A 15,851-nucleotide genomic window follows, 5' to 3' on the forward strand; every position below is an offset into this window, starting at 1 on the left:
AAACCTCCAAGCTTTGCAATGGAAAAATGCTTCTTACCTTACTTGTCAAGGGCGTAGAGGGTTAAACTGGGAAATTGGTCTAAATAAATTTATTACAAATAAATTGAAATGAGGAAAAAATCATTGTATTAACACCCATGCATTTAATACAGTATTTTGCTTGCAAGCATAACACTCAGCCCAGTAAAGTGTGGAAACATGAGATGCACCAAATGACAAAGGCCTACTGTAAATAGAAATATATGACATCAACAGATTTTCTTTTCTTTATGTTTACAGACTATAAGATGATTGTGGATAGTTACTCTCCCACAGAGCAGCGATTCCCTAGAAAAGTCTCTTGGTGAACAAAGCTATTGTTTTTTCTTAAACAAAAGCTTTTTACATGATTGCCTTATCTTAGGCAAATTAAATCCATAGAGAAATGGAGTCAGCATTGGTTGACAGATGAAAAGATAAATAGATAAAATTATACGGATTTGTACACGAGCAACTATAACGCTGGAATCAATAGACTGAAAAACTGAGCCAACAAACAGGTTTGACACAGAGACGATCTGAGGGACGCAAGTAGTCACGGCTTTCTGCTTGTTTTCTGTAGATGTTTTTCGACAAACTGCCAAAATCTTCACATAAGACATTGAAATGAGAGTGAATGGTATGAAAATGCTCACAAAGAGAAAGAATATATCAGATAAAAAGCTATGGACTGAAACGAAACATGAAAGTCTAAGTATTAATCTGTGGTTACAATACACATTTTCAATAATAGTTCCACAAAACTTCAAATTGAAGATAAATGAGAATGATAGTATTACACTAAGGAATGAATATATCCACACGAAGAGAATCATGAAAAACACTCTCTCTGTGTTCATAATGACATTATAGCGTAATGGATGACAGATTGAGATATATCTGTCATAGGCCATGGCTGCTAAACTGCAAAACTCAGCAGGCCCACTTATGTACATGGAAGACATGTGCAGAAAACACCACGGCAATGTCACTTCATGGCTGTCTGAAAACATCTGTAAGAGCAAAAGAGGATACAGCGATGTGCTGACGTTTATCTCGTTCACACATAAGTTACAAAGCAGTATATACATTGGTTCATGGAGCCTTTTGTCTACACGTATGACCACAATAAGGACTGTGTTGGCTACACATATAGAGAGGTACCAGAACAATATTATTACAAAGTACAGGTACTTTAACTCCCCAACATTTTCATAAGCAGCCAGCACAAATGACACTATCTCACTGGAGTTTTCCATTTTCTACACAATATCCCACAGTGAACAAGACAATTTAATAATAATGTTATGGATGATCCTTTATTGATAATATTTTTATCAATAGTCTTTTAATATATAAGAACGAAAACCAGCTGAGCAAATTCTCTGTTATACTGTTTAAATACCGTATTACAAATAATTGTTACATCATTATGACACATGTCTTCTTAGAATGTGTGTCACTTCTAATAGAATGTGCACATCAGCAATTAACAAACAATTTTACAATATCCCATGGTAAAAATTATAGTTCAGTAATAATGTTAAGAATGATCCTTGTAGAGTATTTCAGGTTTCCTTTAATTCTATTCTTTAAAAACTGTTTTACAGATGGATGTTACCTCATTATCACATATTTTTGTCTCAGTCACCTATTAATAAATGAGCACATTAGTGATCAAAGAACAAACAGCAACCAGTTTTATACAACTTTAAAACCTAATTTTTCATCAGATGTAAACACATAACATTATACTCAACTGCTTCCCTCCAAGCTAAATGATACAAAAGCATGTGTTAATACTTATAGCTGCTGCAAAAAGGAGGAGAAATGAAGTGGGGTGGGGCTGAACTTGAGGATTAGGTTAGAGTTAATGAAATTATTTTCTTTGACAAACATTTCTGACAGTTTTGTTTAAGAATTCTGCATCAAAAAATAATAAAAATCAAGATACACATTTCATCAGGTACCACAACTTTTCAGAACTGTAGAGTAAGATAACCTTTGTGAAATTCAAATTTCCCCACAAAACGTTTGTTAAAGGTTTCAGAACTGAATTTAAATCTATTTGGGTAAAATATCAAACATAGTAATAAAACATTAAACGTAGTAATTTGAATTTCAGATTGATTTTATGAAGAATTCATTTTTGGCAGGATCAGTTTCAACAGTTTTTTTTAGACCCATTCTTTTTTCTTTTTGTACACCCACTGGTACTCCTATAATTATGAGGTGGGAGTGTATGTTTGATATTGTTTTATGTTCTTCAAAAAGAAAACGGCATATTGTTCAATTTGTCTTATGTAAAAATGGATGCAGAAAAAAAAAAATTCAACAGTTTTGTCATTGTTCGTGGGAGCAGCTGAGGGGTATTGTATTTGTCATTAGGATGGCTCCTTGCAAAAAAAAAAAAAAAAAAATTTAGTTTTACTTACTCCCCTGTGATTGGTTTGATTGTTTTCACCCGTGTCTCATTCCTCTGGCTGTCTTCACTTTCTTGAACCCTATGTGTATAAATAGTCAATATAATGAACTATTTATACACATAGTCCATTTAATGGATTAGTTATACACTTCCAATTAAATTATGTCATACTGTCTGTCTACCTTCTCAATGTATTCCTAATTTTGCCTGGATTCCTGTAAAGGATTTGTTTGTTTTTACTTTGGAATTTATATTTGATCTAATTCGTGATTTCTTTCTGGGGGCATTCTGCTTTTGAGTTCTCATGGCTACACATGACCGTTGCAGTCATGGGTAAACTACTGAGAAAAGAATCAGTAAAATCAATAATGATATTGAAAATGTTTGATTAAAAGCAAAAGAAAAAAAACAAACCCAAACTCTTAATGGCCTTAAAAAACAAAAAAGGATTGTTTTACTGGGTATTCTCCTGGGTGGAGCTGCCTGCATGGCACCTGAGCCCCATCTGCTGTCAGTTACAGGAGGACTATATAAGCCAGTGCTGCCTGCTACTCATTGCCAGTTCATTCTTCCACCTACTGTGGTAACTAGGCCTCATCTACGCTCCACTCTTCCCTCGCCCTTTATTTGTGTTTAACTGTACAGGTCTCCACCAGTGTTGGTCAAGTTACTTGAAAAAAGTAATCAGTAACTAATTACTGATTACTTCCCCCAAAAAATAATCCTGTTACTTTACTGATTACTTATTTTCAAAAGTAATTAATTACTTAGTTACTTAGTTAGTTTTTAAAAACACAATTTACAACCTGAATAGGTGATAAAGCGATAGATCTTTCAGCCCAATTCTACTTTTTCTGCATAATCCATCATACAAAATGTAATCAAATGGAAAATTCTCTTTTAAAAACTTGTTTTATTAATTTTAATCTTTTAACTTTGTGCATCAAGCAAATATTTAATTATATGCAACATTCTCTGACTGGAAGAAATTTGTTTAACATTTAAACCTATTTTCTGCACATTCCAGCACATAAAATAAAATATTTTTTTGTGTTTACACTCACTCTTTCAAATAGATGCAAGTAAAACACAGCAGAAAATAAATAAAATCAAAGACTAGCGGTCCTGTTGCTCTATTTTCACCTGTAAAGCAGGAGTGGGGTAGGCAGAGGTTTGCCCTGGTGCAGGTGTGCCGCAGCGGTCAGTTGAAGAATCCGCGAGTTTCTCTGTGAATTTCACATTACGTCGTAGCGCACTCGGAGCCTGCTTGGAAGTTTAGGGATTTTTTTCCGCTGTAAAAAGAAGTTTTCTTCCCACGCTCATACTCTCTCTTCTGCACTCGATATATTAGCCATTGTCAAAGGAGCTTGGAAAGAAAAGCGTCTGGACTTCTTTAAGTTACTTCAAGACGTTTCACCGAGAAGCTTCTCGGTGAAACTTCTCGGATGAGAAGCTTCTCGGATGAGAAGCTTCTCGGACAAAAACAGGCTCCTGCCAGTTTTTGTCTGAGCGTGTTAACACGCTCAGACAAAAACTGGTTCATCCGAAAGACAAAACGCCAAAACACAGACTTAACAATGTGGTGTATGCTGTACAGTGCAGCGAGGAGTGCCCAGACCTCTACATTGGAGAGACCAAACAGCCACTTCACAAGCGCATGGCACAACACAGAAGAACCATCTCCACAGGACAAGACTCAGCTGTCCATCTGCAGCTTAAGGATAAAGGACACTCTTTCGAGGATGCCAATGTTCACATTTTGGACAGAGAGGACAGATGGTTTGAAAGAGGAGTGAAAGAAGCCATCTATGTCCACTGTGAGCGACCATCTTTGAACAGAGGCGGGGGTTTACGACACCAACTCTCTGCCATCTATAATCCAGTTTTGAGATCCCTTCCCAGACGCCTTAACGCCCACTCACATCCTGGGATATCTGATCTCAGGAATTCGCATGATAAGGTGGGGCCAGGTTTCACAATGAACTCACCCGAAACTCTGGCTGATTGGGACCCACACCTAGTTTCACACCTTGTCTCAGGCGATTAGAGGATCATCAGGGGGTCCTTTTGTCCCTCTGTGGGGGGATACTCCCACTAGGTTTATATCTGGGACTCTCCACCATTTGACCTTAGAACTGAAGAAGCTTCTCGGATGAGAGGTGAAACGTCTTCAAGTAACTTAAAGAAGTCCAGACGCTTTTCTTTGCAAGCTCCTTTGACTACAATGACCTGGATGACTGAGAACCTTCACAGACATATTAGCCATTGTTGATCTGCACACAGCTGTTGTCACGAACGTCGCACTCGCTTACGTCACTGTCATGAGACATTCTCGCAAAAAAAATCACGGTTTTAGTATCGCAGTGAGGCAGCGTTCCTACGGGAAAGTAATCTAATTACCATTTTTGCAATAGTAATCCCTTACTTTACTTGGACTCACCACCTGTTGTATGCTCTCCAGCGCTGGCTTCCTTGTTCCACCTCGGTAATCTGCTCACTAGGGAAATCGTCAACCTGTCGCTTTGCCTGCCTGTCCTCCAAGACACTCTTGGCAACTCAGAGAATTGTTTCTCCCACAGAAACCCTCCCTGAAGCTTCCCAGTCTGTCCTGCATGTAAGCCAACAGCACCTACTCACCTGCTCCTTTACCTGTCAGTAATTGCTTCTCCCTTTGTTGCAAAGCTCCCATGGTTCCGATCGCGACCTCTATGGACAGCCGTCCCCGTAAGCTGCCTCTGTTTCCACAGGCTCCTGCCAGACACCCTCTCTTCTTTTATGATTAGGCTTAAATCTGTCCTTTTTGATAAGGCTTAAATAAAGGGCTGAATCAGTTTACCTTGAAACCTCTCACTGCAATAGAGCTAGTCTCCTGGGGGCTTCCCATGACACACTGGGCTTTTTTTTTACTCTCTGTTTATACACCACTTAATCATTAATTATTATTCATCTTTGGTGCTCTTCCATTGTGTGTCTTTTGTTCTGTCTCCCTTTACTCACTTCCAACTGGTCATGGCAGATGGCTACCCTTTCTTGAGCCTGGTTCTGCCAGAGGTTTCTTTCTGTTAAAAGGGAGTTTTTCCACCCTTATCACCATTGTTGTTGGGTTTTCTTTGTATTATTGTCTTTGTCTTACAATATAGTGCCCCTTTGAGGTGGCTGTAGTGGTGATTTTGTGCTATATAAATAAAGATATAAAAATAAGTAAATAGAAAAACTGAACTGAAAATGTGAGTTTGTCAGAGCATAATATGGGCTGTATAGGCCCAGCTCGCTTTCCTCAGGGCTGCGTTTTTTTTTTTTCCTCCACTGCCTTTCATTTACTGTGAGCCCCATCTGCTCTGTGCATTTGCATTTGTTTCTAATGATTGTAGAAACAAATACATAAATAAATTTAAATGCTGGACATGATACATTTGTCCTAAGTCTGCTTCCGGATGATAAACAGAATCATGGACCTGAAAGGCATGATTTTTGAAAGTGGTGTGGCACACATTTGAATATAAACACCAGTGAGATCAAGGTGATGACTGTTGATTTTAAGAAGGGGGCTGTAACACACGCTTGTGCTTTATTGCCAAGCCGAGTGTTTTAGTGGACAGTTCTTCATTCTCACTGTTGCCTTTACAGGCTGTTACCAATTGGCACACTCAGCGTTTTTGTTTGTGTTTTGTTACACACTACTGTTCTCTCTCAGCTACTCTTCCCCTCTAGATCCCAGCGTGCTGCTCAAATCGCACAGATATGACCTGATAATAATCTCCAGCTCCACTGGCCAGCCTCCCGTGGCACTGCCTCTGAACCCGCTGCACCACCATGAACAAAACCCCAAGACAGGTAAACTCATTCACTTGGGATAGCGTCTCATACATAACGGAGACCAGGTACGTCACCTATTCCCACCTGTGAACCACAGCCTAAGAGGCTCTCATGCATTCCTTCCAGTTTATGCTGGGCAGAGTACCACTAACACTGGAGCTGGAAGTCAACAAAAACAACATCATCATCTGCAATAAGAAGAGATGAAATCCTGAGACCACCAAAGTGGAAGCCTTCTACCATTTGACTGGCACTAGAAATACTGTTTAAAGTTCTGAAAAAAAAAAAAAAAAAAATCAGTGACGAGTTCACCCAAGATGAAGTCCAACATCCTACAGAGCCCAGAAGATCCCCAGAGGGAGTTATTCAAATGCCACAAAAATTCAGCAAAAAAATGTTGGCTATGCCAACTCCAAACTACACTGATCAAATATCATTGAGAGGAAAACAGTATTTTATCATTGAGAGGAAAACAGTATTTTAGGACCAGAAAGAAACTGACATTGTTTGTCCTGAATATAAGGTTAAACTAACAGACAGCCTCTTATCACCAGTATTCTGGCAAAGACCTTTTCAGTGATGCCAAGTGTAATTCCTCCTAGAGTTGGACCACACCCTGCGGTCTACCTATATAGTATATCTATATCCACAATGTTTCCAAAAATATTTGCTTGTCTGCCTTCACACATATATGAACTTGAGTGACATCCCATTCTTACTATATTGGGTTCCAACTGTTTCTGCTTTGTTATGATATCATTAACAGCTAATTTTAGAATATTTAGTAGCGACAAAATGTCACAACTGGACCTTTTGCACATCCTATCAAGGTACTATGCTGGAATTCAGCTCCCAAGAGTGACCCATTCTTTCACAAATGTTTCTAGAAGCAGACTGCATGCCTATGTGCTTGATTTTATACACCTGCGGCCATGGAAGTGATTGGACCACATGAATCCAAAGATTTGGAATTGTGTGTGTGTGTGTGTGTGTGTGTGTGTGTGTGTGTGTGTGTGTGTGTGTGTGTGTGTGTGGAAAGACAGGTAGGTAGATGCATAGATAGCTGTTTTCAAAAATGCATATACATCTTCATAAATTCATTTATGTATCCTCATATTTAAATTATTTCTAATTATTTTCATATAACCATGTATTAAAATCTCTTAAAAAATATATAACTTTAAGGACAGTATGATAACCAGAAATATGGTTTACTGCCTCTTGGTAATGGAATAGAGGGTTAAGCTGTGAAATGAGCGCACTGGGTTGATTTATACAATCCATTAATCCATCAATACCTTTAGTGTCATGCATTGTTTTGTCAGTGCAGAATAATACTCTTAGCATTCTGCTGAAAGCTGATCATCCTACACCCTAAAAACTAAAACTGACATTTACTTAAAATTTTTGAGGCAACACTTTTACACTTAAAAATCTGTTCAATATACTTGATCAATTGAATAACTAAAGCTTAAACATATTAAGTTGAAATGAGTAATTGTAGTTGTTACACAAACATGAAAAAATTGAGTAAAGAACACTGACATTCTTGGTCAATGTAACTGAAATATAGATGGTCGGTTAATTCAAAATTTTGTTCCATTTACTTAATATTGTAAACTGAATGTAATCAAAATTGCACTTAATATTAAATATGGTAAATGGCCTGTATTTGTATAGCCCTTTGCTTAGTCCCTATGGACTGAAAAGCGCTTTACACTACTTTCAGTCATCCTGAATGTGTGTGTGAATCATTCAGTCATTCACACACTGGTGATGGCAAGCTACATTGCAGCCACAGCCACCCTGGGGCGCACTGACAGAGGCTGCCGAACACTGGCGCCACCAGGCCCTCTGACCACCACCAGTAGGCAGTAGGTGACCGAGACTGTTTTGAGCCACTGGTAGTCTAAAAACCAAACAAACTAATATGTAGTTGTGTGTTTCGTAATACATGTATGAAAATTACCACATGTTAAACATTTTTCCAAATGAAAGTTTAATTTTCATAAACATGGCAATAACTCGAAATAAACAAGCACTAAAAAGACAAGAGCCTTTCTCCTTTTAGCTCAAAGCCTTACATACTTGAAGGATAAATGGCAAACCAGGACAGCAAACACAAAAGCTCAGAGTATTTAAAAAACAAAATGAACAGAACAATGTAAAAGGCTCATGGTACTCAATTACTCTATATTATTGTGTTTTACTTAAACTTTTCAGTTGTAGTTGCTGACAATAAATAATATTGATTTGAATAATTAATGATTTTAGTACAGGATACTGATGAGTATAGATACCTATTTGTCAAATATTTTGATTCAATTTTAAACAAAAATATTAAGTTCATGCAAAGAAGGTATTCTGTGAACTGCATACTGAATTTTTTTGTCTGAGATAAATGTAAATGAATACCTTAATTTAACACAAACACATACGTTAACATTTTAGACATTTATTTCAACTTATCAAACTCAAATAATTACTAAAAGGATATTCATAGATTTTATCAGGCTCATCTAACTTATATTTATAGTGATATTTACTAAGCCTCTGAATTACTTTTTAGAGTGTAGGAGTAACAAAGAAAATAGATGTTGAAATGCTGCTACTGCAAAACAAATTTTAAAAATGCAATAATTACAATATAAACTGCGTAAATGACATGATATGATGTGAGCAGATTTTATTTTCTTTACATTTTAAATCTTTCAGATGATTGGTGAATATTACTTTCCCACAGAGCAGAGATGCTCTAAAACAGCGGTCTCCAACCTTTTTTGCGCCACGGACCGGCCTTTAAGGTGTCGCGGATAAATACAACAAAATAAAACTAGTACCGGTACCGAAAAAAAAGAAGATTTATTCATAACACACGTGAAAAGACGCAGGAAAACCGAGTTAACGATAAAAACGATAACAAAATAACGCTGAAAACCGATAAAAACCCTGAAAACCATACATTTCACACCTGAGCCTCAACTCTCGCGGCCCAGTACCAAATGACTCATGGACCGGTACTGGTCCGTGGCCCGGGGGTTGGGGACCACTGCTCTAAAAGAGCCTTTTTGGTGAACAAAGTGATTTATTTCTTTTTAAAAACAAACCTTTTACATGATTGCCTTATCTTTGGCAAATTAAATCCATACAAAAACGGGGTCAGCATCGGCTGACAAATGAAAAGATATATAGATAAAATGATATTGACTTCATGTGGTAACTGAGCAACAATAACGCTGGAATCAATAGACTGAAAGATGCATCCGACAAACAGGTTTGACACTGAGACGAGCTGAGGGGTGCAAGTAGTCACGGCTTTCTGCTTGTTTTCTCTGGATGTTTTTCGACAAATTGCCAAAATCTTCACATAAGAGACTGAAATAAGATTGAATGGTATGAAAATACTCACAAAGACAAAGAATATGTCAGATATAAAGCTGTGGAATGAAAGTGAACATGAAAGTCGAATTAGTAATTGGTGGTCACAATACACATTTTCAATATTATTTCCACAAAACTTCAAACTGAAGACGAATGAGAATGATAGTATTACACTCAGGAATGAATATATCCACACAAGCAGAATCATGAAAAACACTCTCTCTGTGTTCATAATGACATTATAGCGTAATGGATGACAGATTGAGATATATCTGTCATAAGACATGGCTGCTAAACTACAAAACTCAGCAGGTGCACTTGTGTACATAAAACACATCTGCAGAAAACACCACGGCACGGTCACTTCATGCCTGTCTGAAAACATCTGTGAGAGCAAAAGAGGATACAGTGATGTGCTGATGTTTATCTCATTCACACATAAATTACAAAGCAGTATATACATTGGCTCATGTAGCTGTCTGTCCACATGTATGACCAAAATAAGGACTGTGTTGGCCACACATATAGAAAGGTACTGTCATGATTTGCTGTGTGGCAGGCAGGAGAAGGACCCAAGATGCAGACTCACAGACACGGGGATAAACTCAAAAAACACAGCTTTATTGCTGGCCACGAGAAGTAATACAAAATAACCTAAAACTGGGAAAACTAAAGCATGAGCTGTACAAGGAACCGAACCACGGGGAGAATTACACACAACATGAGGGAGAACGCGACATGAGGGAGAACGCAACATGAGGGAGAACGCGACGCCGAACGCGACGCCGAACAGAGGGAGACTCAGACAGAAATACACAGAGGAAAGTGGGCACACACGGGGAACACAGGTGACACTGATAATCATAACGAGACAGGGCGGGGTGAACTGAACATGACATGTACAGGCACAGAGGTTCAGACAGGAGGAGAGAGAGCACGGGGAAAACACAGACATAACGGGCTGGGGAAACATGAAACAACCACAAAGGGAGACGAGGGCTCATAAATACACAGAGGGGCACACAGGGGGTAAAAGCCATGAAGGGAAAACACTTAGGGAACAACACAACAGGGCAACTCAGAAAACATGGCCTAAATAAGGAACGAAATACAAAAATACAAGGAACTAAGAATACTGGGCCCACATGGCCCAGGACCATGACAGGTACCAAAACAATATTATTACAAAATACAGGTATTTTAACTCCCCAACATTTCCATAAGCAGACAACACAAATGACACAATCTCACTGGAGTTTTCCATTTTCTGCATATCATATATTAAGCAAGATAGATCTGTAATCTTATGTATGATCCTTTTAGAAATGAAAAAAAGAGTACCTGAGCAAATTTTATGATCTTTGCTTTAGGGTCTGTTTTACAAATACATGTTACCACATCATGACATATTCCTTTTCAGCAGCTGTTCCACCTGTGTTGAAATGTGCACATTAAAAATCAAAAACACCAAACAGTTTAAAACTTAAATGTATAGATTCATCAGCTTTCAATAACACATAACATTATACTGCTGCTTCCCTCCCAGCTAAAAGCCTCTGTTAACATTTATATCTGCGGCACACAGGAGAAGAAATGAAGTGGGTGGGGCTGAATTCGATAGTCATGGTTAGAGAGGTCATTATTTCCTTTGAAAACATCAAGGGCTGCTGCTCTTCTGACGTCACTTTGCTCTGCGCATGATGCAACCTTTGGGCAAACCTTGGACTTTTGGGCGGTGCTGTCAAGTTTGTTGGCTCTCTGTCATAGAGTATCACTTCCTGTTCCTGTTACAATACACAATGGTGTTTTTTGTGTAGCCAATTTAATTAAAAACTAATAGATAGCCTGTAATTTCATGGTGTAATATTACGTGCTTCATCGAAAGCACATGCTCTGTTATTTTCACAGTATTCATTTACTGTGGCTTTAGGGATTTGCTAGCTTAGCATAGTTTGTAGCCAACTTGCTAGCAGTATGGCCTCCTCACCTGTCCCTCCTGCACCTTTCTGCTCATTTGTCTCAGATGTTTTGTTACTCCTCAGCCTCCTTTAGTATTAACAATATTTGTAATAAACATAGCCTGTTTGCGGCCCCTCAGGCCAGGATCACGGGCTTCACACTCTCGAAAACCCATAGCTAGCCAGACAGTGCAGATGAAGGTAGTGTAGCCAACGTAAAATTATAATTCACTACAGTAGTAATGACACCTGGTTACAGCAGTTGGATATCACCTAAATTAATATTGAATCGATGTGTAACTTTGCAAAACAATGTTGGATTCCAGCATTTTCTGCCCCCCCAATCGGAGCAGGAGCAACATGTTTAGTTGTATGTTCTCCTTAAATTGCTGGCTACCTGAGTGATGTCCAAACAATGACTGTCAGCAGCTAACCAGAGTTGGGACAAGGAAGCAGAGTTGACATCAAGTGGATGACATCAAGCTGTGTGCCAAAAGTGAACGAGACATCGATTCACTGATCCACACCACCATGATATACAGCAATGACATCGGAATTCCATAGAGGACAATATTTTAAAACATCTATTTATACTCATATGTGTTTAATATAATATTTTGTTTGCAAGAATAATAACATTTGCTTTCACTGAAAAAATAGATAATCTCACTAGAAAAGAGGATATTACATGTTAAAAGTTGATTTAAAAAAAAAAATCTAAATGAAACAATAGATCATGTTAATGCAAATATATGAAGTCAGCAGGCTTTATTTTCTTCATGCCATGTCCACAAACAATAAGATAATTGCTGAATGTTATTCTACCACACAGGAAAGATATTGAACAAGGAGATGTATTTTCTGGTAAACAGAAGTCCTTTACATGATTACCTTTTCTAAATTTTCAAAATAAATTCTCATTTTAACAAACCCATTGTTTGCATACCCATAAATGTTTTGTTTGCAAGAATAGTGCCATTAACATTTCACCAAAGGAGTTAAGAGGAAATTTGAGTCTGTAAAGAGCTTTTGCTGTATGTATCAATAAATGTATAAAATATGTCTATGAGATCATTGCTAAATATCACTCTCCCACAGAGTAGAGGTTCTCTAAAACAGTCTCTTGCTAAAGAAAGTGATTTATTTTCTTTTAAAAAGTAGCCTTTTAAATGAGTGCCTTATCTTTGGCAAATTAAATCCATACAGGAACGGGGTGAGCATTGGTTGACAAATGAGGACATACATAGGTAAAATTATACGGACCTCGTCTGGTACCCGAGCTATTAAAAACCTAAAGTCAATAGAGTGAAAAATGCCGCCAACAAACAGGTTGGACACAGAGAAAATCTGAGGAGTGCAAGTAGTCACGGCTTTCTGCTTGTTTTCTATTGATGTTTTTCGACAAACTGCCAAAATCTTAAAGTAAGAGACTGAAATGAGAGTGAATGGGATGAAAATACTCACAATGGCAAAGAATATTTCAGATATATAGCTCTGGGTTGAAACTGAACATGAAAGTCTTATCATTAATTGGTGGTCACAATAAACATTTTCAACAATATTTCTGCAAAACTTCAAACCAAAGATGAAAGAAAATGAGAGTATAAAACTAACAAGTGAAAAAATCCACACAAGCAGAATCAATAAAAACACTCTCTTTGTATTCATAATGACATTATAGCATAATGGATGGCAAATTGAGATATATCTGTCATATGCCATGGCTGCTAAACCCCAAAACTCAGCAGGTGCACTTATGTACATAAAACACATCTGCAGAAAACACCACGGCACGGTCACCTCATGGCTGTCTGAAAACATCTGTGAGAGCAAAAGAGGATACAGTGATGTGCTGGCATTTATTTCATTCACACATAAGTTGCTGAGCAGTATATACATTGGCTCATGCAGCCTTCTGTCCACACGTATGACCACAATAAGGACTGTGTTTGCCACACATATAGAGAGGTACCAGACGAGTATTATTATGAAATAAAGGTATTTCAACTCTCCAATATTTCCATAAGCAGACAGCACAAATGAAACAATCTCACTTGAGTTTCCCATTTTCTCTATAATATGTTACAGTGGATAAGATAGATCAGTAATAATGATATATTATATTCATTAGAAAGAAATACCAGACATCAATATAGCTGAGCAAAGTTTCTATGATATCATTCAAATGCTGTTTTACACACACGTTACCTGATTATGGCACATTCCTTCTCAGCAGCTGTTGCACCTGTTGTACAATGTCCACATTAGCAATCAAAAACAAACAGCAAGTAGTTTTATACTTTAAAAGATTTAGGATTCAATTACACAGATTCTTACATATTAAGAACTCATAACAATAAACTCAGCTGCTTCCCTCCAGGTTGAACAAGACAAAAATAAGCTTCTGCTAATATTTATAGCTGCAACACAGAGGAGGAGGAGGAGGAGGGACAAACGGTGGCATTCTTTTCTTTTGACAGATATTCCTGAGTTTTTGTTTGTTTTAAATAAGATACTGTCACGTCCGGTGTGGCAGACGTGTGGAGTTGTAGAAAGGACCCAAAAGGCGGCAGCTCTGGTGCAGGTGAGTATTTATTTACAGGAGTGGGTACAAACAGCAATGGTGGGTGAACATGAAACTGGAAAACCTAAACTGGGTAAAACTAACAAAACAAACCAGAAACGAAGATGCAGGGAGGTCCGGGGAAATACATACTGAGAGACACAGGGAGACCAAGGGGAAACAACATAGACGAACCAGCAACGACTAAGACAGAAGACAAGACTTAAAAACACTCAGAGAACACAGGGAGATCACACACAGGTGGGGGACACAGCTGGGAGTGATTAACGTGACGAGACTCGGGAGGCAAACTGAAAACACTCACATAAGACGCAGACCTTCAAAATAAAACAGGAAATGGTAAATGGCCTGTATTTATATAGCGCTTTTACTAGTCCCTAAGGACCCCAAAGCGCTTTACATATCCAGTCATCCACCCATTCACACACTGGTGATGGCAAGCTACATTGTAACCACAGCCACCCTGGGGCGCACTGACAGAGGCGAGGCTGCCGGACACTGGCGCCACCGGGCCCTCTGACCACCACCAGTAGGCAACAGGTGAAGTGTCTTGCCCAAGGACACAACGACCGAGACTGTCCAAGCCAGGGCTCGAACCGGCAACCTTCCGATTACAAGGCGAACTCCTAACTCTTGAGCCACGATCGAAAGACATACACGCAATGACACAACACACAAACTTCACACAGACTGGGGAACACATAGGAACATGAAAACAAAACCCAGAATAATAATAACTACTAAAACATAAACACAGAGTCACAAACTCTGGATCATGACAGATACACTGTAAAATCATTACATCAACACATCAGTTATTACAAGTCTTTAGTATTGTAGAAGATAACTTTTTTCTTATTATTAAGGGAATTCAAATTTCTCCACAAATGTTTTGAAACAGCCTAAAACTTGCCTGACCTGAACCTGAACAGTGTTCGGTTACTGGATGAATGTGCAAACCACCATTTGTCCATAGGGTGCACATGGGACCAGGATGATTGATTTTGTAATTGTATCTTCAGTTCTGTATGTTCTGTACACTTGAGTGAAGATTGGCACTAAGCTATCAACTGATTGCCATCTGGTGGTGAGTTGGATCAGGTGGCGGGGGGGGGGGGAGGATGCTGGACAGACCAGGCACACTCAAGTGTATAGTAAGGGTGCACTGGGAATGTCTAGCAGAGGCCCAGTCAGCGAGATCCTAGACTCTCACTTCTGGCAGACTTTAATAGCATTTCTAGGGACGCGTCCCGCATGGTGTTATGTCCCGGCCTAGGAGTAACCGGGACCCAACATGAAGGTGCAACTCCGCGCTCCAACCACTCCTGAGAAAGGTCAGCAAAGGCGCATGAAGGTGCTAGCAGCAATTTATTTACTTCGGACATGAGCTGTGCCCAAAATAACAAACAGAAAGATTTCTAATGTTCCTTAAGCTTTCCTTTTAAAACAAATGCGAACAAAAGACAATTTTCTAACCTACACTCCCTTGTCAAAAACATGAGAAAAAGGGTTCAACAAAAAAGGGCTTCTCACTCCTACTAAATCTGCTGCAGTGCTCAATATATACAGTGAATACACAATTACAAGCAATGTTTAAACAACTATTTACAAAGGTGCTCTTATCTCACACAAGATATCTCATTTACTGACAGCTCACACATTGCAAATT

General features: G+C 38.5%; 3 protein-coding genes across 3 annotated transcripts; all 3 read right to left on the reverse strand.

Moving 5' to 3' along the window:
* Nucleotides 1-353: 353 nt before the first annotated feature.
* Nucleotides 354-1,277, reverse strand: LOC143412904 (olfactory receptor 10A6-like). The gene has a single exon (XM_076874699.1). The coding sequence runs from the start codon at nucleotides 1,275-1,277 to the stop codon at nucleotides 354-356; it is 924 nt and encodes a 307-aa protein (XP_076730814.1).
* An 8,067-nt stretch (nucleotides 1,278-9,344) lies between these two features.
* Nucleotides 9,345-10,904, reverse strand: LOC143412870 (olfactory receptor 8I2-like). The gene is given in 2 exon segments (XM_076874615.1): nucleotides 9,345-10,188; nucleotides 10,804-10,904. Coding segments are annotated over 2 exon segments (945 nt in total).
* A 1,834-nt stretch (nucleotides 10,905-12,738) lies between these two features.
* Nucleotides 12,739-13,665, reverse strand: LOC101478599 (olfactory receptor 8G17-like). The gene has a single exon (XM_012920277.3). It carries the CDS (start codon nucleotides 13,663-13,665, stop codon nucleotides 12,739-12,741), a length of 927 nt encoding a protein of 308 aa, XP_012775731.3.
* Nucleotides 13,666-15,851: the final 2,186 nt, after the last annotated feature.

Source organism: Maylandia zebra, linkage group LG16 (assembly GCF_041146795.1).
Source record: "Maylandia zebra isolate NMK-2024a linkage group LG16, Mzebra_GT3a, whole genome shotgun sequence".
Lineage (NCBI taxonomy): Eukaryota > Metazoa > Chordata > Actinopteri > Cichliformes > Cichlidae > Maylandia > Maylandia zebra.

Excerpts from the sequence above, each read along its gene's own strand:
- LOC143412904 (XM_076874699.1), bottom strand. The coding sequence starts at position 1,277 with ATGGAAAACTCCAGTGAGATAGTGTCATTTGTGCTGGCTGCTTATGAA.
- LOC101478599 (XM_012920277.3), bottom strand. The coding sequence starts at position 13,665 with ATGGGAAACTCAAGTGAGATTGTTTCATTTGTGCTGTCTGCTTATGGA.